A 22282-nucleotide genomic window follows, 5' to 3' on the forward strand; every position below is an offset into this window, starting at 1 on the left:
TTTTATATTCCTTCAATTGGCAGTAGTGTGTTCTCTCTTAATAGACATCATTGTGTCCCCATTCCTTCTGCATGTTTGACCTTTTCTGTGCATGGATGAAATCAGCACTCTGTGTGCTGTTGGGTATTATGAGTAAAACAAAGAACAGTCTGGAAAGTTGCAGAATAACTGCGAATCAAAGCATGCTCACCGCACAATGTTTCAGCACTGGCACCTGACACAACTGCAGCCTTAACGCCATGCACAACAGCTGACCCAACGCCACAAACACGACGGAAATAAAATGAGAAGGGGCAGAGACATGAAATGAAAGGCGAGGACAGGACAGAAGACAGGATGCCACAGAAACAGAAAGTCTTTACTGCAACAGTTCATCATTTTAATGTGGGTCGTATATTTATTTCAAGTGAGCTCTCTCTAGAGCACAGGTGTCAAAGTGGTTCCAGAAAGGGTCGTGTGGCTGCAGGTTTTCTTTCCAACCAAGGAATAGCACACCAGACTCCAGTCATCTCATCAAGTGAGTCCATTCTGAACATGATGACTTGATGAGATGACTGGAGTCTGGTGTGCTATTCCTTGGTTGGAAAGAAAACCTGCAGTCCCACGACCCTTTCTGGAACCACTTTGACACCCCTGCTCTAGAGTATAATGATTGTATAACAAACAATTGGATTAACTTGTCCATTAACAATTTTGTTTTTTAAATTAGTTTGGTTCCAGGCATGGATGCGATTTTACAAAATGCCCACACATTTTTCAGTAGGGTCAAAATATTCGCCATTACCCAAACTTGTATCTGCCTGCTTTATCTCCATGCTTTGTTCTCAATAGCTGTCCTGTTCAGAAATCCATTTTTCATTAAGTTTTAACCAACTGGATGAAGTGAAGATTAGGGACTTGTTGGTAGTTTTTCATTATTCCACCTTCATTGGGGGAATAGACCTTACTGGGGCTAAAATCCATCCTCTGCATGATGTTGCCACCACCATGCTGAAGAGCTGATACAGTCTTCTGGAATGAAAAGCCTCACATTGAGTCCTCCAAAAACACTAGTCTTTGTTTCCTATGACTATGAAACAGTTTACTCTGTTAATGTGGATAGGTGCATGCTTCACATGACTGAAGAAATGTGCAGACATTCTTGATAAGAATCTGAGAATGAGATGAGTGGATTTTCAGGAAGGAGAATATTCCTTAACACAGAACCAAGGCAAGTCATAACTGGTTTCAGACAAAACAAACACAAAAAAAAAACAGTAAAAATAAATAAAAGGCCCAACTTTATACTTAAAATTACCAAAAGAAGTGAAGATCAGAGTGTACAGAAAAAAAACATCCTACATTTTCCAGATTTGAAGACATTATGATCATAGCATGGGAATAATTTCACTGTAAAAGAGACATGCAAAGTGCCTCTTGTGCTTCAAGTGCTTAAACATTTATTTAAACGGATTTCATACTTTTTTCCCCCTGTACCATTTTGATTTTTTACCCATTATTTCATTGGTGGACCAACATCTTTCGAACATCTGTTCTGAATTTCAATGACTGCAATTATTTTAAATATGCATACTGTAAAAAAAAACTTGAGGTATGTCCAGTACCTTCTACATGCACAACACAGGCATAGTGGTTGCACACACATACATATCAGTAGGTTTCCACTAAATTAAGATGATATTTACTGTATATGCATAGGCTGATTCAAGCCAACCCCAACCCACCCTCTGTGACTGATATAGTTGTTATTTGATCTGAAACTGTAATATTTCATTGTGTAATTAATAAATAAAACACTGTTTTATGACATAAAGTGAAAATTGTAAATATAAAATACACTTCTCACAAATAAGAATTTAATTAGAACATACCCCCACTGTCTCTCACACAAACTCCTCTGTGATGTTGTGGAAACAGAACTCCAGACCTTTTACCATAAAGTCAGGAGCAGGAAGAGAGTTTGATGGAGGAGTGCAAATGAAAACTGTACGTTTCTGCAGATTCACCGCTGCATTCATACTCAAAACACACACACGCACACAAACACATACAAATACTTACAACATAGCACATCCAGGCTCTTGACATGTGCAGCTGTAAATGTCCTTTAAGTACCTCAGCAACTTTCTTACAATCCCTTTCCATAAACAATCTTCTAATTTATTGGATTATTTAAAAAAGAAAACAAAACTGAATGACTTCAGTTTTCTATGTCAGCTCCATTTCCTTCCCTCCAGTAAACATGTAGGAGTTGCGTCCCGGTGGTTGAACATACTCCTCAGACTTATCCCAGTCTGTAACCCATCCTGCTCCCCCACCTCCTCCGCCGCCGCCTCCTCCATTTGACCCGACCACAGGCTGCCCCATGGCCCCGTACTGGCCGCCTCCATGATAAAGCTCCTCCGTCTCATTGGCCAGTTCATCCTCATTGATTATACCGCATTTCTCCTCGCTTGTGTCTTCTATGTCAGCCCACCACTGCTTCTCACCCGATGCAAAGATCCCTAAGTGAGATATGAATTTAAATTAAATTAAATTCAGTTTTTTTATATAGCACCAGTTCACAACACACGTCATCTCAAGGCACTTTACAGAGACAATTCATCCAGATCAGACAGCCCAATTGATTCAAAGTTTTCTATCTAAGGAAAACCAGCTGATTGCATTGACTCATTGACTCAAAGGCAATCCCTCACACCAAGCATGCTTGTAGCGACAGTGGAGAAGAAAAACTCCCTTTTACAAGGGAAGAAACCTCCAGCAGAAATATTCTCAGTGAAAGCGGCCATCTGTCGAGGCTGAAAAATTCGGCTTAAATCACCATTTCTTGACAGATGTCGTTACCTACCATAGAAAATCACTCCTCCATAGTGAACAAGAGATGCTATGAGGAAAACGCCCTGCCACTCCTCACGTGTCTGCAATTATAAAAAAGATTGAACTTAGTGTCAAATTTGACCTAAATCATTACGTTTATTTTAAAACAAGTAAATCAACCACCTTGTGTTTGGTCATGGCCCCCACAATGAGAGGACACACCATTCCTGATAACGTTCCAACTCCGTTGGAGATTCCCATCAATATGCTGGCATAGCGAGGAGCGATATCCAAATGATTGACATTAAATCCTTTAAGATCGAAAACCAACAGCAGAATATCAACTTTGATGGGGTCGAAACAGTCCAGATGCTTTCACATTTATTAACATACGTATGTTCTAAGGACAATTAAAAGCCTTAGTAATTAATAAATCATTTAATAAAAAAAAAAGAAAGAATCTTCATTTTCTGCAATTGCATAATTTTGACATAATTGACTCTTTAAAAATGTAATCAGCAATGAATGAATGATGCATATGTGGAAAGATAAGCTATGACTGCTGGAAAGCACGTTAGAAGATCTATGATGCTATGTGCCTGTTTCTCCTCTGAAAGCCCAGAGAACCATGTTGGTTTTTGTGGCCCCATTAATGAAATACTAAACCATTTTAGATATGAATTGAGAGATCAAAGATAATCATCCATTAAACTTTTATTTATTTTTTGACAGAATACTGATCTAACCAACACAAGGGAGATCGACAGAGACAGGTTCTGGAAGCAAAACAGGAAGAAATCAGGAGTGAAAGATGATGCTGCTATAGTTAAAGGAAATAAAAAGAAACATACGGTATACAGAGTGTGAAACAGGCTGATATGTCTCAGGGAAACAAAGTTATACTTATTGCCTTTTTTGCTGACTTGTAAAGCCTTTGAGAAGACTTGGGCATAATGCATAAATTATAAATGTACATTGACTTTTGGAGTCTGCTCAGTGAGAACCTCAAACTGAAGGAAAGTCCCATAAGAGCTCTGTGAGATATAAACTTTCAGCTCTCTCTGATAAAACTGCAGCTTTAAAAAACAGCCACATAAAAACTGTATAAAGTTTAAACTAAAAAAAAGTTGTTGTTCTCCACAGGAAAACTTCTTATAATTTCTTTTATTTTCTTTGACTCATGCTGTTCCAGACTTGTGAATGAGCAAAGAGGCCGCACAGCTGTATCAGTACATCAATGTTACCAAATTTCCTAATCCTTGTAATAGTAATAATTTGTAAACAGAAGGGCATAACTAAGATCTAAAAGAAAACAATTTTGTTAAGTTTTTAAATCCTACAAATTTTAAAAACCTCTATTTCATTGTTGTAAGGATTTCTTAGGACCAGTAAACTGAAATGTAAGTCTCTGAATCTTGATCTCACCGTATTTTGAAAGAAAGATGTCAAGTCTTTTTTCAGGTTTTTTTTTTTAATTTGTTTTCAAGAGCTTATTCTGACCAATCTCATTTAACATGGGAAAGAGAATTGATCTCCTACTGGTGTAACAGTTCCCTTTCTAACATTTGGTATTCTGATTCTTCACAGTTCCCCAGAGGAAGGTACTTAAATATTTCTACACAATGAGCCAATAGTGCAGAGAAGGAGGAATGATAAACATCAAATAATAAATAAGCCATTTAAGTTGTGTTTTTTTTTTTGTGTGTGTGTAGACCTATGCTAACTTTATAAAGACAGAGATAGACCTAATGAGAAGCCAGGATGGTTTTTGGATCTGATGATAGAGAAATCAGTTTGCAGTTTGGTGGATAAATTCTATGAATCCATTTTCCATCATGCTTATCCCTGCTTGGGTTGCAAGGGGAACTGGTGCCTATCTCCAGCTGTCTATGGGCAAGAGGCGGGGTACACCCTGGACAGTCACCAGTCTATAGGTTTATACATTCTATTACACAAATAGGTCCCCCTAAGTAGCTTCCCTGTTCTGGTAGAAAAAAACGATCCCTGCAGCATGACGCTGCCACCACCATGTTTCATCTTGCATCCCAAATTTAGTTCAAGCTGAGGTTCAAGCTTATATAGACCATTAATCTTCCACTATATAAAGCATTTTACACATTGGCCACTTTGGAGCATGTCTGACCAGAGCATCCTCTTCCACTTGTCTCCTGCATCATCTGTGTGCCTCATTAAATGGGGGTTTTTCTAGTCTTTTTTTGACAGTGTTTTGTTTTTGCTTTTTCCCTGTAAAGGCCAGAGGTGTGGAGTCCTAGGCTAATTGGTGTCTTGTTATTTTAACTGAGCTCTGGTTCTCTGCAGCTCCTCCAGAGTTACCATGTGCTTCAATCGTTTTCCTTTCCTGGCACACTTTCATGTATTGGTACTTTGCATTTTAGAGCTTAAGTTATATTTCAATTATCTCCATTAAAGTTCCCCACACCTGTCTCCTTTACCTGCCTGCTGCTTTACTCGATCTTCATAATGCTGTTTGTTCACTAATCTTTTCTAAAAACAAACTTTAAAACAGCTTTTTTCATGATGAGATTAAATTACACACATTTAGACCCTATTTAGTAATTAGGGACCTTGTAAAGGGAGTTTGTCACACTGCATTATACTACTGTATGTGTGTCGATGAATGGGCTACTTAAATTTCCCTCTTGGATCAACAAGATCCTTGACGTTACTTTATACAAAATAATGCAAAAGAAGTAGATATAAATACTTTTTTCAGCTGTTATTTTAATATTGTATGTTACATGTCTCTGACCTGAGATTGCAAAGCCGCTGAAGCCCACAGCGAGGACCAGGAAGGTAATGGCAATAACCTTTGTGTGAGAATATCCGACAACTAGAAGGAGGGTGGCCTCCATCCCGAAACCTGAAGCAGGGAAAGAAATCTACTATTAACAAACCAGCAAACTCTTCCTTAGTGGTGCTTATGATGAACATTATCATAACATGGTGATATGACCTTCAAGATGTGCTGAAATATTAATATGCTTCTAATTCTGCATGCTGCTGCCCTTTCAATGAGTCACCAATGTTTAAAAGGATGATGATTTTTGTTATTCAATATTCATATTACAACAGAAGATGCAAAATATTTTTCTGATCAATGCTTTGAAGTATTTCTTTAATATTGTTCTTAAATGCAGAGCTATTACTTTTCTGAACTCAGAGGAAATACAATTATCTGTCAAACATGTAAAATATTTCACTTTCTAATTAGATAATTTAATTTGTGGTGTATATACATTTTTTTTCTGCTTCAGATATCACTTTTTAAACAGCAGTGGTGTTGTCTTTAATGCTCCCTTCAGGGCTCTCTGTGCTTCTCCACGGTTCGTTCGTTCATGTCTGATGCTCTCACCTCCGCAGTTCATCATCTTCCTGACATTAGTGGTGGACATCAGGTTGCGGGTTCTCAGGTAGTCAGCCAGTTGGCCTCCAATAGGTACGACAATTGTCATCACCAGATGGGGCAAAGCTGACACCATGCCTACCTGAAGAGAAAAAAATAATGTGGAGAGACAGTGGGTTATAAAAGTCAGCCTGTTGGCAGGGGTTAGAAATGTGGGCAAAGGGGGAGAAGTTTTCAAAATAAATTATAATGATAATTTAGATCTTCAGATTTTCTTTTCTTCTCACTTTTCTCTTTCCTTTTTTTGATAGTGTAAAGGTTTATAACAGTCATGATGAGATAGAAAATTCAATTAAAAAAAACTTTGAAAATAGCACAGGGACATAATCAACATCAACAGCAAATGTTCTTGACCAGTTTAATGTATCCACTTTATTAATCCAATATTTTCATTATTGTTTGGTGTAAGCCTATTGAAAATAAAAGAACACTAGGTTAGATATATAATGTCCTTAATTTGACAGCAAAAACCCTACATTTAATAAAATTGAAATAAAATACCCAAATGATACTTTTGACACTTCATTAATACAACCAAAAGAGAAGTAAAAAGGGAGGGAACTGATTATTTTTAAAGAGTTCAGGTCTGCTTTCCACATAATGCCTGAATCCAACGCAGAAACTGATGAAAAATAAAGATTAAATGGGGTGAAACGGGAAGAGGAAGTTTTGATGATCAAACATGTAAGGAAACTGGGAATTTGGTACTGCTGGGAGGAGTTTAGATCTTTCCCACAAAACGGGATTATTCCATGATTCACATAAATCAAAAAACTGGGGAAATTTAGCGTAAATCCAAGGAGATGAAAACAGGCCTCTTTAAAATGAAAAGCTTTCAAACCATAGAGGAAACAACCAAACTTTAAGATCTCTAAGATCTGATTATGTTTCTAAAAAATGTAATAACTAAAAATCACCATAAAGTAAAGGATATCATTAATAATTGTCAACACAGGTGTATTATAAGTGCTGGCTCATCACGACAGGAAATCTGAAAATTCCCCTTTCCATCCTCGAAAGGACCATCAATCAATAAAAGCAAAAATCTTATCTACTGAGAGAAGCCAGTTTCATGAAACCATTATGGATTTCACAGGACTAGAGCATAAAACTCTTCCAGTCCAACTTGTGATCTCAAGAAAAATGACCATTATTCTACTGAATAAGATTTCAGTTTAATTTCTGTTAAAACATAAAACATAAATTAGCAATTAAAATCCACTAGATGTGATTCTTCAATCTAAATGCTTATTTGAAAACACAACCAGTAGAATACTTGAATTCAGAAAGTTAAATGTATTTATGTAGAAATAAAAATATTGACCTCTTTTCTTATTCATGCTCTGAAGAAGATCAGTTGACCAAAAAGTGAGCATATTTTCAGTCGACCTCAGATCTCAACTATTTTCCATACATACAACAAAAGTAGATATTTTCATGTACTAGTACTATTACTAGTACTACTACTTAATGAATAATAACCACAAACAATGCATAAGAAAAAAAAAACTTATATGCACAATAAGATCACTTGAAGCTCATCATGCAAACCAAACCTTAGTTAAATAATGTGTATAGAAGAGCACTTTACTGGAGAAGCAAATGTAGAAAGACACAGAGGCTTTTAAACAAAAGGATATGCAATAAAATTCTCAACATTTGGTAAAAGTGTTGCAGATGGAAGTTCTTCAAAATGTTTCAGAATGATGCAAAATATGAAGAATAAAATAATTAAGTAAAATAGAGGGAGAATGTTTTCTATAAATTAAAATAAAATCAGGCAACAATCAAAGGATTAACAATGTCATTAAAAAACATGTTAAAACCTTAAAAGGCATTCATTTAAGATCAGTGTACATTCGACACATAAACACCTACTGCTGGATAAAAACCACTCTAAATAGCATTTATTTTTATTATGTAAAACCTAAAGACATATAAAACGGATATTATGTACTTAACAAAAATTTTGATTTACATAAGTAATTTTAATAAATATCTTTCCCTGTCTTTAATTCATTCAGACGGAAAACTAGCAATGATGACATGTAGCCCAGATTTGTTTAAAACAAATAAAATAACCTGACTTTGAGGCTTTAAAACACATTTGGGAATAATGTAGCTGCTCTCCATTGACTGGACATACAACTAAGAAAAAAAATTGTTATAGTGCAACTATGCAACTGATGTAATATTTTGAGTGTTAACAGCACCCCAAGCATGTCTCCCATATCAGCAAACACCAATGATTATGAGGCAATCTTAAACTCACCTTGCTTATCTCGAAGCCAAAAACTTCTTCAAAATAAGCCGGCTGGCTGATGAGCAGCAGGTAGAAAGTCCAGCTCCTGCAGAAATTTGCCACAATGATGGCGTAGACTGGCATGGAGGTGAAGAAACTTCTCCATGGGGTTTTAAATTTCTGCCATTGAAGATGGCGAAATAATTAATTGTCCATCAAATATTCACATGTGAGCTTTTTTTCAATCTGAAATATTTGTAAATGTATGATTTAATATATTAGAATGTCACAAAGTGACGTACATGGAGTGGATTGAGAAAAGCTGCAGATTCTCCAATTGCTTCTTCAATATATTTTCTCTCCTCTGGAGTGATGGTGGGATGGACTGCAGGGCTCTCATATGACACTAGAATCCAGAACAAATACCAGAATATCCCGAAACTGCCTGGGAGAGGAAGAGATTCAGACAATGGGAGAAGCAGAGAAGAATTGTTATATTTGTTTGAAAAATAATAGAAATGCTAACTTGTTTTCAGCCGCCTTTACTCTAATACAGCAAAATAAAATCAAATGCCACCAACCAAATCATACTAAGAACTGTGGCTTTTTTCATAAACCCCGTTGCAGACAAATAAAGGCAGAATGTCCTCCAGTCAAACGAGAGCAGAATTAAATAGTTTGTCCAATGTGCAGAACATCACATTAGGTAGCAGAGCAACGCTGCACATCACCCTGAGCAAATCATCACCAGGAAGACACATGGCAACATCAAGCTGTTAGGATGTCTGTCTTTAGCTGGAACAAAGAAGCTAGTTAGACGTCGGAAGTCAGATGAAGCTAAAGACAGAAAGTAGAAACTATTCAAGGATACAAAACATGCAGGTAAAGGGTCGTCTTTTAGCAGGACTAAACACACATATAGAGCTTCAACACAATGGTTAAAATTAGTGTTGCACCGATGCCATTTTTTGGCCCCGATACCTACCTGTGCAGCATCAGCCGATACTGATACCATACTGATACCATCTGTTTGAAATTGATGTGTTTGTATATATGAAGAACTACTACTTGGACGTAAACTAATTGCCATCATGGCTTTGTGAAGCTGCTGCCTACCTTTGTGAAGCAGGAAAAAGACTAATACAAAGTTAATCCAGTAGAAATTTTTATTGCCTACCTGGAATGGTTGACAATAGTGGAAAAATGTTTGGCTCTAAAAATGGTATCTGTATCGGCGCCCCGGTAATGGTGCAACACTAGTTAAAATCAAAGTCAGTTTGTGAGAATCTAAGGTCAAAATTTTGCACAGAAAAAACAACATGAATCCTTTACCTATATTCATGCTCTTCTCTGTGTTTTTCATATTAAAAATCCCCAATAATAAAAAAAAAGACTTTAAATACATTTTAAACTTAGTGCTTGTAAGGTGAAAAAAATGCAGATAACTTTTACAGCTTTTGTATAATGAGAATTAACATACTAACCATAGACATAAAATACAGAAGGCCACCCGATGTATTGCACCAGTATCCCAGCTAAGGGCATGGCTACCACTGCCCCTGCATAGGAACCTAAAAATGAAGCAAATATAAAGAAAAACAATATATTGATTACTTTTCCAACATATGTTTAATGTCATATAATTCTCATCATGTCCACAGCCGCTCTTTCATTTCAGAGACATTTTTAGCTGCAAACTAAATGAAATTTGACAGCAAGAAAGTAAAAACTTTTACCACAAAAGGCTGTTGTGGCTAATCGACTTCTCTCAAGAGGAGGTGCCCACTTGGCCCAGATCCCATGGCAGGCTGGGTAGGATACACCCTAAAGGACATAGAACAGTCAGAAAGTACATGTGCATAAAGCCTAGGATGAAGATCTGTACACAGACGCATGCTGTACCTCGACAAGGCCTTGACATATCCTCACAAGTATGACGCAGCTGTAATGGCAGCGAGCTGCAGATGGGATCAGCATGTTGAGGACAGACGTGGCCACTATAGCAAAGCCAAACACTCTTAAAATACACAAAGGACAAGCAAGGTATAACAGTCAACAGCTAAAACAGCGACACAATTAAAGATCAATATATGTTGATAATGAACATGCAGAATTTTATGTGTAGATTTTAGATAATCTTTAATAATATTAACCTATTAGCTGCAAACTTTTGACATATAAATCCACCCGGTATCTGTGTGACTATGTAGCCCCAGAAGAAGGAGCCATGGATCATCCCCACTGTCTCTGGATCCCAGGTGAACTGTGCAGCCTGCAAGGAAGAATTACATCTTAGCAGTTGAAAAACTAAATTTTTTTTCCGTTCATCTACTCTCAGGGCCTCAACTGGATCACATCACATTTGGTCTCTAAGCTTTCTGTCACACTGTTGAATTCTCAAAGCAAAAAAAAAAAAAAAAAAGATAATTTGTTTGTACAAAATCATCTTTTAAGCAAGTAGTTTGAGCAGCTTATTTCTTCTGTGGCTGCTTGAATTGCCTTCTAACATGCTTCCACTATGAGCACCTTGGTTTATCTGCTTTCAGCTAAAGAAACCAACTATGAGAAAAAAAAATCTAAAAAAGTAATTTTAAGGCATAATGACACAGAGAGGCAAAAGGCAAAACTGCCTTGAAGCAAAAACTTCCAGCACTTAAACATCAGCCAGGCTGGAGGCTTTCTACGATGATGAAGATGATGAAAAAATATTTTCCCTCTAACAAATGTCTTATGTCTTTGGCTTTTTTTTTGTCTAACTTCATCTTTTCATCTAACTTAATCCTTTTAAAGCACCCAACAGGTTTCAATATTAGATAAACATGCCTGTGTAAATTCTCAGTCATCCGGGTTATGGCAACCAAAAAACAAAAAGTCTGGATGCCTTTGATTTAAGCCTGTTTTTTGGTTATTAGTTTAACATAATTTGAATAACTATAAGGTTCAGTTTCAAAATGGTAGAAAACAAAGAAACAAACTAATCAGGAGGACTTGCTATAAAGGATGAAACCATAAAAATCCTGCAGGAAAACAGTTTGGTCCTTTGGGGTCTAAACCAGTAGGATCTCAAGTACAGTAGCAAACCAACGCTGACTGGGTCAGAAAACGACACAAAAGAAAAGTTCTAGGCTGTTGTAGTTCGCTTCAGGATATAGATCAATTTGAGAAGCGGAGGCACGACTTTAACCAGTCTGGTCATCAGCTATAATCCCTTCAGAGTGGTTGTACATAATGTACAGTATGTACGCACAAACTTAACAGGAGATTTCTCTCCACTCTAACGTACACGGCCGAGTTGGTTCAGATATCTTTATTCTTTTGATTCTTGAAACCATTTAAAAATCAATTTTTTATTTCTACTTTGGTAAAAACAAAATGTCTCAATGATCTAAGAATATAATAAACTATGATAACTGAAGAGAAACTGAAGAAGTATGTTAGTGCAATTAGCCTTTATGACACAGATGGTGGTGGTTGAATGAAACTGAACATTTACTGATTCAGAAGAAGTAAAAAAATTCATGATTTAAAGTATGCTGCTGCTGAGAGTATAAACACTGTGGCTCTTTTAGGATTATCATTGATTCTGTAGTTTTCACTTAAACAATTAAAGGCGTTTTTATGTTGGTGAAAACCTGAACTATGTCTCTCATCGAGAGTCTCCAGTTGTCTCAAATTTCACTTTCCCGATCAAGACTTCCTACAGAGAGACCAAACCACACCCTGTAAAAAGAATGAATCTAATTTGTAGTGAATTTATTGAGGATGGGTTCAGTAAACTGTGGACATGTTTGTCGAAATGTTCCATCAAGCTAAAATAAATGCTAGCTTTTTAAATAATAAAACAGCTAGTAAAAAAATCTGATGTATATTATCTCTAATACTTCTAGATATGTAAAATATCTAGAAGTGGGTCAACTTTTTGAAAAGCAGGGCAGTGTGAAGAGCATGTTTTCCTTTTCTAAAGATTTGCAGGTCAGATTGCATTCCAATTTGCAGTTCTCCATAATGTATCAACAACTACAGACCTGACAAAAATGGTGGATTAAAACTAAAGACAGGTCACTAAAACTGATTTTCTGGTATCAGTTTTAGCGGATATATCCCTGCATTGGCAGATTAATTTGTGAATTCAGCAGTTATGTCAGATGATGCATAGCTCATGCATTCCTGTTTCCCGTCATTTGCTATCCATTTGTATTTTTAGTTTGTTTACTATCAAAGGTTTCTTTTTTGTTTAAATTGAGACTTTTTACATTTTGCTTTATCATTGTGTGGTTTTTTTATTAATGTAAATGAAGGAAAGGGAATATCGGCTCTGAGATTCCGACCCCAAAAATATCTGCAGCGCACATTAGAGAACAGTTAGACTGAGGTCAATTTAATCGGTATTGGTATCTGTCTTAAAAACTGTATCAGTTGATCTCTATTTTAAACAATTTCAAAGACTGCTGTATTATCCAGAATCATCATCAATGAAAAAAAGGAACCAACGAAAGCATTTGTGTTTCTGTAGAAATAAGCCACACCATGATGCTAAACTAAAAACACTTTACAGCAAATATTTGCTAATTTTTTCCTTTTAAGAAGTTTTTTCACTACTTACCACAAGCACCTCCTTGTTGCCTTTGTAGACTGTATGGTCATTGACCATGCTGACGATAGCCACACCCAGGTTACATCGAATACCAAAAGAGATGCAGAAGCCTAGACCAGATAGGATGGCGATGATGTACCGCCTGGGGAGGCCGAAGCACGTACAGTCCACCACAGGCAGCTCCTTCTCCTCTACCAGCTCGGGGCGGCCTTCAGCTGATAGCTCAATGGTTTCTCCATTTGCCTGTCGCTTCTCAATGAGCCTAAAACAGACAAACAAAAAAAAAATTAGGAAAAAATATCAAAAACAGTGTTTTTGAAGCATGTGGATCATTTAAAATGTGTTTCTTCTCCTTAGGGGAGAATTGTGAGAAGATTCACCAATGTTCCATTTTTTCTCCTTTTGCAAATAATGATTCTCTTTGTAGTTCAAGTCCCTGAACCTTAGAAATGATTTTCTCATCCGTTTTCAAATCTCTTCTAAGAAAAACAGAACTAAAAGATCAGCTAACAGATCTTAAGATGCAACACATCATGCCTGAAGAGATGTTCTATTTTTTGAGTGATTTCTTGATTCTGCAGGACTGGCAGTAATAAGGATTGCATGTTGCTGGTTAAATCAAAGTTAAGAAATTTATAATAAATATAATAAGTTTACAATAAATATGACATTGCTAGGGAAACCTCTGTAAAAAGGTTATAAAAGTTTAATATATATTCTAAGATAATTAACCTTCATATAAACAGGTTTTATTATTTTTTTTTCTGAACATGGTGACTTTATTTCAGAAAAATGAAGAGAGAGAAATCCAAACCTCCTAAGGGTATGCATTGCTCTTTAAATGTACAGGATTATTCTTGTAAAAACATATTTTTTTTCAACAGGAGTCAAACAGGGAAGCCAGAGGAGTGACCATCTGTGTACAACAACCCGGCTAGAGTTCTTCTCCCATTAAAAGACAAGCAGAAAAGCAGCAGATCTCTTATCTACCTGATATCAAACATAGACACCTCTGCATTTTCTATTTCATTTTGAGATTATGTTTTGCTTAATGTGTTTGTATAAATGTGTGCTTGTATGTCAGATCCTGGCTTTGCATTGTGCCAATCCAGTATTTTACTGAGAGAATCGTTCAGCTCAACATTATAACCAGGATTGTTTCTAAAGAAAGGGACTGCAAACACAAAACTTCTGCAACTCCAGGAAAACTCTAACAGAGAGAGAGCCTCTGGTTAATTATTGATATGTTTTTGAGTTGCATAAATATTTTATCATTCCTTTTTAACACCACATTCTATCCATCCACTGGTTTTCTGTGCTTTGGATGTACGGTTGGTTTATTACATGATGTGTTTACTTTCTTAGTTATGTTTGTAGACTCTGCTCCAACCTCTTCTCTCCTTTCAAACAGCATTCTCTGTAATCTCTTTGACCTTCCATGCAAATCAGTAAATATGTACAGATTAGATATGAAAAATCAAAAAGAAAAGAGATACATAATCAGCTCCAATAGAGCAAAGATAAAAGTGAAAATATATGATTATATTTGATAAAAACAAATAGAAATGTAAAAGAATTACTTTGCAAAGCAGCATATATTTTCTTTCTTTTTTTTGAATCTGGAAAAGATTAGTGAGGTTGCAGCCTCTCTCTCCTCATGTCGCTCTCTTAATCTGTCACCACATTCAGATTAGGATTACAAAAATGATTTACTTCCGGAAATGAATATAGAGAGGCATGCAGGCAGAGGACAGGCTTTAGCATGTTCTACCTTTTGCATGACAAACGCTTTGAGGTGATGCTGACACGTGATTCTCCGCTCTCTTGACTTTTTGTGAAAATATATTTTTTAAAAACTTAATCTCCTCTTATATCTTCATGTCCTTTGTAGTAAATAGGTTGTAGTGCAGTTGTGCACATTATTGAGTGCCTGACAGTGACAAATAAAGTGGCAATGTGATATCAAGAGTTATTAGGAGTGATTGCAAATTCTATTACATATAAAAACCCAACCAGGGACAGGAGTTGAAAATTAGCGTCAGCTATAAACTTTATGTGCAGCACTTAAGTGACTTGCTTTGTTTGCATTGTTCCTGTCAAATCGAAATGAAATTCAATGAAAATAATGAGAGGAGCTGGCAAGCAGTTTGTTTAAACCATCCAGTGGACATGTATAAACCTGCAATTCACAGTACAACACAACAAATACAACCACTGCTGCCTTTGGTTTCCCCAAAGCCATGGTCCTTTTCAGCTAATCAATCAAAGTGTTAATAAATAGCAGCATAAAATCAGGGAAGATACATTGATCAGGATGAAATATGGAGGAAAACAACCCAGAGACAGGATGGACGGATGGATGGATAAATGGATGGATGGAGACATGGATGGTACCCCTTGTGATCCGTGAGTGCATTACAAGGGGCAATGCACTAAAATAGGGCAGGGATCTACTTTGTTTTGTGAAGACCCAACAGAAAAATTAAACAAGCTTTTATCAACCAAAAAGTAAGTTATTTTTATATGTTTGAGTTCACCTTCAGCTTTGACACAAATCGAAAACCAAGCAGAGGAACTGGATATAAAGAACCGCCTGGTAAAAAGTATAACTAATTAAGTCAGTCTCACTATAATTTCTGTCTTGTATTTTGTTCCCAATATATCAAGTTTTAATGTGATTATAAAGGAGTTACACAGAGGAGCTCCAGTTTTTTAAATACAGGTTTATAATAGGGTTTTATTTTGAATTCATTTTGATTCCTTACTATCTTCCAGGCAACATATTTATGTTGTTCTTTATTTGAGATGGAAAGAATAAAATGCCTAAGAATTAAATGCTCAAGTTAAAAGATTAAGTAAATAGTTTTTATTTATAAATAATAAATTATTGCACATTCCACTTTTGGACAATCATCAATACTTTTAAGTGAGAGGGGGACTCACAGTAAGACAAAATGCTCAAAGGGGTATACAAGTCAAAAAAAGGTCTGGAAACACTGCTCTATCAGACCTAGATAACACCTTAATCAAATCATTTACTGGCTTTCCAAAACTGTTTAGATATCTTTTTATTCTTCAAACCCCTGCAAACTGAGCTCACTCTGCTAAATTGTTTACATATTTAGGGTTGAGGCATTTGGCTGCTCCCAGACTGCCGTTCTCTGTGTGTTAAACAAATGTGCTGACTCGCACCCCCCCTGAATTGAGCACGAAGTGAATTTTACTTCAGAGTTAGTTGAAGCTGCAGGAGGAACCTCATTAAACATCAAAAACAGATTGCAGCTTGACATCCATACATATGCTGCTAACTAACGAGGGCAGCCCACAGCAAAAACGGTTGTTAATTACATGTGTCTCCCACCAAGGGCCACTCTGGCTCTGCCCTGTGAGTGTTTAAATGTCCCAACATAGCAGAACAGATCCAGACCTCACATGCAGCCCACGCAAACCTTACTGCACCTGTGCAGGACTTTAAAAAAAATGGTGAGAGATAAAGAGAGAACACGTCTCCTGGGTCATTTTGCATTTATTTGAGGCTCTATATCACAGTAGAGTTGGAAGCACCATCGGTTGAACTTTCACTGTGCTGCTCTTGTCAGCGCAGCATAGCAAGAACCTGACTGGTCTCAGCTGGCAACAATTAATGAGCAGGAGAGCATGAGGAGGCAGAAGCACCGTGACCTCAGGCTCTCTGAAATATCATCATTAGAATAGAAACTGGCTCGGTAAAGATGATATTTTAGATCCGATTATGGACCACTGGAGTCAGAACTGGGCCTGTATGGACCAGGAAATTATGTCAAGATGCTTCACACTGATTCAATCATTAAACTATAAAATCTAAAATTCATTAATTCCCTTAAGCTCCATCTACTGAAAATCCAGAGGAACCAATCGCCTTCAGAAACAATCATAGAGAGTCTAGAAAGTTGCAGTTTAAATCTATGTTTGCTACTGTCTCTGAGGAAGAACAGTGGTTTGAGAATATAAACACCAGCTCAACATACAGGTTAATGCACTACAAAAACAATGTAGGAATAAGTAAAAATTCTTAAAATAAGTGAATTTACCCTTAATTTGAGCAGGTAAATAAGATGATCTGCCAATTGAATGGGAGTTTTTACTCTTAAAATAAGATAATTAAATAATATGCACTTGAAATAAGACAATTTAATTGTTTTTTTCTTATTTTAAATGTAAATTGTCTTGTTCCATTAGCAAAGAGTCTCTCCTACTGCCTCAATCCAATAAAAAAAATGATGTTTAGATTACATTTTTTGTAGTGTGTGGCCTTTTTGGACAAGCAGACAACAGATTATCTATAATAATAATAATAAAACTATAATATAATTTTCTTAAAAAGCTTTCTCTCTGCATAGAAAGAAAGCTGGTTGTTTTTTGTTTGGTTGTTGTTTGACCTGTTGATTACAACAGTGGAAGGAAAAAAAACAAAGTCTAATTCTTTGTGCCATTAAAGTTAATTGAGATATCCATTTTAAAGGAAGGGAATAGAAAATCCCTGAAGACAAGAAAATCATAAAATCTGCAGGATTGCTGTGTTTTTCACAACATGGTTTTGTGCTCAAAAGTTAACATTAATGACTGAAATTGAACAGATTTTTTTGGAGTTTGCAATAATGTTGTCTAGGTCCCATTGCTCAGTGACCTATGGATCTAACATTTGGGAATCAAATTCACCAGTTCACTGTGTGCGCTCTGCATAATCTTCTCTTAGTAGGATGACAGAGATAGAGTAAGTGCAAGTGGGGGTGGAGGGGAGGTCGAAATATTATATAACAACACATGCTCTGGTCAGCTTCTGGTCACATTCGTGTAAAGAAGCTGATTCTCTGATTTCAACATTTTGTGAATTTACACCAAATAGATTTTAAAGGAATGTTCTTTGTGAAAGTGGCGTGTTTGCCCTCCCTCCTTCCTTTTATCAGCCGCTCACTCTCCCTGAAGTGAACAGATTGGGTCTCGGTGGGACTGTGTCACCCAGGGAGACACCCTCCTCCCCATCCTGTCACACCGCCCCCACCTCACTGTCCTGCAGACTCACACAAACACTCCTACAACAAGAGTTCAAACACCCACACGTGTGACCTTCATAGACTTATTGTCATTATGATAAAAAAAACAAGAACTATCAATTGTTGATGTCGCACTATGTTTAAAACACAACCACTGCAGGACAGTGCTCTAAACAATACAGAGGAGCTGCACTGATACCATGCAGTCATAAAAACATTGCAACCAAAGAAAAAACATAAATCATGCTGGGTGGATACAGCTGACTCTCCATACTGCTCATCTATGTTGCATGCATCATTTGCAAAAACCTTTTTATTTTAACACTTCCACACACATCATCACATGCAAGATTGAGCTAGTTAACTTTGTCGTAACGACTGTCACTGAAAATGAACTGTTTCATTTACTCCAAACCGGAATAAATGAAATAATTTGCACGTTTCTTCTTGCTGTTGTTTAAATATTTTATTCCGGCCACTTCGACAATGACAAGTGAAAGGTAGTAACAGACAAATGCACTCTACTCCAAGTCAAGTGGATTAAATATGGATTACCTGTTATTTTCTGCATGTAGTGAACCATAAGCTCTAAAGCAATCATGCAGATGAATACAGCTGCCAATTTTTCTTTTAGTATAGGCTTATGTTTCATCATTGTTTTCATTAGATATCAATCATTGTTTATTTTTACATTTTTGAAATAGTTTCCTTGGCACAAGGAAATAAAATATGTATTTGTTAGCCTTTAGCTACTATATAACTTAGCATGCACTTGACCTTAGGCTGCTGGAGTTTGTGCTTACCTAATGCTGTTTAATATAGAAGCAGGAGATGCATTCTGAGGGAGGAAATGTTTAAATTATAAATGAATTTCTGGCTCCTTTTGTCAAGGGGGATCACAGTTTTTTCCTGTGCTGAGGAGAGATTAAATCCAAATGGTAACACACAGCACTGGACGCCTGCAGTTGAACACATTCTGAGCCTTTATCGCTCCACAGATTCATACTTTTTTAAGGAAACATTAAAATCTGCTTAAACCCTTCAACAGCGTGATTCCAACAGTCCCAAAACTTTCAAATATAAAAATCTGAAATGAGATCTATAAGTTGAGAAGATTCCTGGTTTGGTTCAATAGATGGGTGATGAGGTGGATCAGGATGAGGAGGAGGAGACAGCGGTAGGAGGAAGTGACATGAAGCCAGGATGGAGCGAGTGGGAGGGGAGAGTTTAGGGATTTGCATGGCCCGACAGCTGGACTGAAAAACAGGCTATTTCAGGACGGGATTTGTACGTTTGGTTGCTACCTCAAATCCAGAGAGAGCGGAAGCTTAAAGCGGTGGTTATTGCATGAGGTTCTATCAGTGTCTTTAATCTCTTTTTTTTTCTACATGAAATATTGTCAGAAGACCAGCCTGGTGCAACTCTTGAATTGATATGAACTGCTTGAATGTCTTTATGCAACTTCTCCCATATTTTCAGCAAATACCTCCAGAGTTTTTATTCAATTATCAAAATTAAAAATGTGATTTTTCTTTTAACAAATTGAAGAGGCAAACTGCAAAATTGAGAGACTGTAAAATAAGTCCTATATTCTAAAAAAAAGTCTTTTAAGAACTACTTTTATTAATAGAAATTTTTAATTCAAATACTTTTCTGGTTGCAACAGTAACACTAATTAGATATCAAAATGAAAAATTATATATCTATATTTATAATATTCATCAAGACTACCTGAAGACTACATGTTTTGTTCATCTGCTATTTTACGTTCAGCATTTTTCATATCTAAACCAGGACAAGTAAGGTGTTTTTACAAACTAAGTAAATCTCTGAGGTGGTTTCCTTATAAATATACAGAGACAGTGGTTAGTCATGGTGAAAGCAAATACAAAAAACAATTCTATATATTTTATTTCAGTTTCTTTCTTTTTCTGCCTTTCCTTTTCTGACTCTCTTTTTGTCAACCATTTTTTTTATTTTGAATTTATCCATAAATTTATGGATGGATGGATGGATGGATGGATGGATGGATGGATGGATGGATGGATGGATGGAAGGATAGATAAATGGATGAATGGAAGAATGGATGGATGGATGACATCAAGGCCAGTAAAGAGCTAAAGTATTATGTAACCATTATTTCCTAGGACAGATCTTACAATTACAAATATCGATTCTGTTTAAACTCTCCATATGTAAAAAATAAAGAAAAAAAGGAAATTTGAAAAAAAAAGAGATTAAAAAAATAAAAATACATATTTTTTAGTTGCTCTCCAGCGGCTGACCCATTTTCTTCATTTCTCTCATCCTTAAACTGCTGAAAGTGAAGCACAAAAATGTTCCTCTATGGTTTAAAAGACAAAATCAGCACCGCGTGTGGTACTATTAGTTATAGTTGAGTTTAATAGGTTTTTCTAAACTGTAAAGAGAAATCTAACAAACACAAACATGATGGTGCGTTTTAACAGACAGCGTGCGTAAAGACGCCGGTAGGCGTCAAAATCTGAGCTTGAAATAATTAAAATGAATCTTTATTGCATACCTGTGAATTTTCCCCAAGGTTTTACCCGCCACCGCCTTGAACCTGTCCGGTCGGATCTCCATCCTTGCAGCTCCTTGACCCGGCCGGTGTGCTGATGTCCTGCGCGCCCCGCTGTCCCGCCTGCACGGGCTGCGCTCCTCTTCCTCACAGTTTATCCCTCTCTCCTCCCTCCCTAACCACACCAACACTTCTGTTGCGTCGGGCCAGGTGGAAGTGGCTGCAGGTACTTTTGAAAAAACTATATAATTTCTCACAAAGTACCTGAGGGTTTGAAAAATTTTGTATTTTTTTCCCTTTTCTGACCATTTCAAGAATTCATAAAAATGTGAAAAATATGTTTTCTTGTGGAAAAAAATAACACATAAATGTATCCAAATAAAGCCAGTCATTTCTTTCTACTGAAACTAGAGTGCCAAATAAAAAAAAAATATATATAGGAAAGATAAAATTAGAAATATATGAAATTATAGATACAATTAGAATGCGTGGTATTTACTCTGGTGAATAAAACGTTTCAGTAATTTAAAATGTTTATTGATTTGATTGGTAAAGACACAGATTAAACTTCTCTGTCACTTCTCTCTAATGCCAGTTAAAATGCTCTATGATACAAAAACAGGCGATCTAGCAGCACAGGTGTTGAGTTACCAAGTGAATACATTGCTTCTGTACTTAAGTAGCTTTTTTCTGTACTAGTATTTTACTCAGTATTTATTTTTCTAATTTGTTATTGTTGCTTCAATTGAGGATAAATATCTGTGCTTTTTATTCCTTGCTTTCTCAAAACTGGCTGATTTATTCCATATTTATTAATAATAACACAATGTAACAAGTGCAACAACACAGAGGAGGAAAAATAAGGGTTTGAAGAGAATCTGTCCTGTTTACCTAAAAACACTGAGAGCAACAAGAATGAAGGCAGGAGGCTGGAAAATTTTCAGATGATGAAATCCTCCATCCATAACCTCTTTATTAGATTTATTTAAGTTATTTCTAATATAGCTTTAGTGCTGTGATTGCCAAAGCATTAAAAGTATTAAAAGCATACAACTGTTCACGTAGGACTTCTGTTCACTTCAAACTATTTAAAATTTTATTTTAGAGCAAAATAAGACCATGTAAGTATTATGTCTCTACCGGCACAGTAAATATCAGTGGAAAAATTACCCATTTTCTGTGAATAAAATATTTTTTTAAAGAATGCTTTAAAAGTTATTTAGTATAATTTAACCTCTTGATGTCCATTGTTACAAATATGAAACTAACCCTTTGTATACATATATAGCCAAGATAGCATGTGCATGCCCACAGAGCCAGGTATTACACACTCAGTGTGGACATTTGCCCAGCTTTTGGTTCTATTACACCATCGGTTCTTAATGGCTACCATTCACCTTATCTTTTTTAAATAAACATAAAGTAGGTCTTTATAAGTTGGTATACATATATATACACACACACACACATATATATATATATATATATATATGTTTTGTGTTTTCTGTAATGTTTAGGAAATGTTCAGTCAGGCTTCTGCACCAGGTATGTTTGTTTAGTGAAGGAACACTGAGGAAGTCTGGGACAGTTTGTTTTCTAGAATTTGTTTTAAACAAAAATTCAAAACCAATAT

At 36.2% G+C, this 22282-nt stretch overlaps 1 protein-coding gene across 1 annotated transcript; it reads right to left on the reverse strand.

The window, feature by feature from the left end:
* Positions 1-577: 577 nt before the first annotated feature.
* On the reverse strand, positions 578-20784 carry LOC107095133 (vesicular glutamate transporter 1-like). The gene is made up of 13 exons (XM_015391112.1): positions 20653-20784; positions 13087-13339; positions 10637-10755; positions 10386-10500; positions 10220-10307; positions 9968-10054; positions 8786-8928; positions 8514-8663; positions 6191-6323; positions 5588-5698; positions 3001-3128; positions 2849-2918; positions 578-2504 (listed from the first exon to the last, which is right to left on the reverse strand). Exons 1-13 carry the CDS (start codon positions 20712-20714, stop codon positions 2209-2211), a joined length of 1755 nt encoding a protein of 584 aa, XP_015246598.1. The 5' UTR covers positions 20715-20784; the 3' UTR covers positions 578-2208.
* Between the last annotated feature and the right edge of the window lie 1498 nt (positions 20785-22282).

This window comes from Cyprinodon variegatus, unplaced genomic scaffold (genome assembly GCF_000732505.1).
Source record: "Cyprinodon variegatus isolate N-32 unplaced genomic scaffold, C_variegatus-1.0 Scaffold525, whole genome shotgun sequence".
NCBI lineage: Eukaryota > Metazoa > Chordata > Actinopteri > Cyprinodontiformes > Cyprinodontidae > Cyprinodon > Cyprinodon variegatus.

What these genes read in the sequence shown, in the direction of transcription:
- LOC107095133 (XM_015391112.1), bottom strand. Translation starts at nt 20,714, where the DNA reads ATGGAGATCCGACCGGACAGGTTCAAGGCGGTGGCGGGTAAAACCTTG. An exon ending in AGCCACAACAGCCTTTTGTG is followed by an intron (nt 10,055 to 10,219) that starts GTAAAAGTTTTT and finishes CTTCATTTTTAG; the next exon opens with GTTCCTATGCAGGGGCAGTG. An exon ending in GGGCCATGACCAAACACAAG is followed by an intron (nt 2,919 to 3,000) that starts GTGGTTGATTTA and finishes TTATAATTGCAG; the next exon opens with ACACGTGAGGAGTGGCAGGG.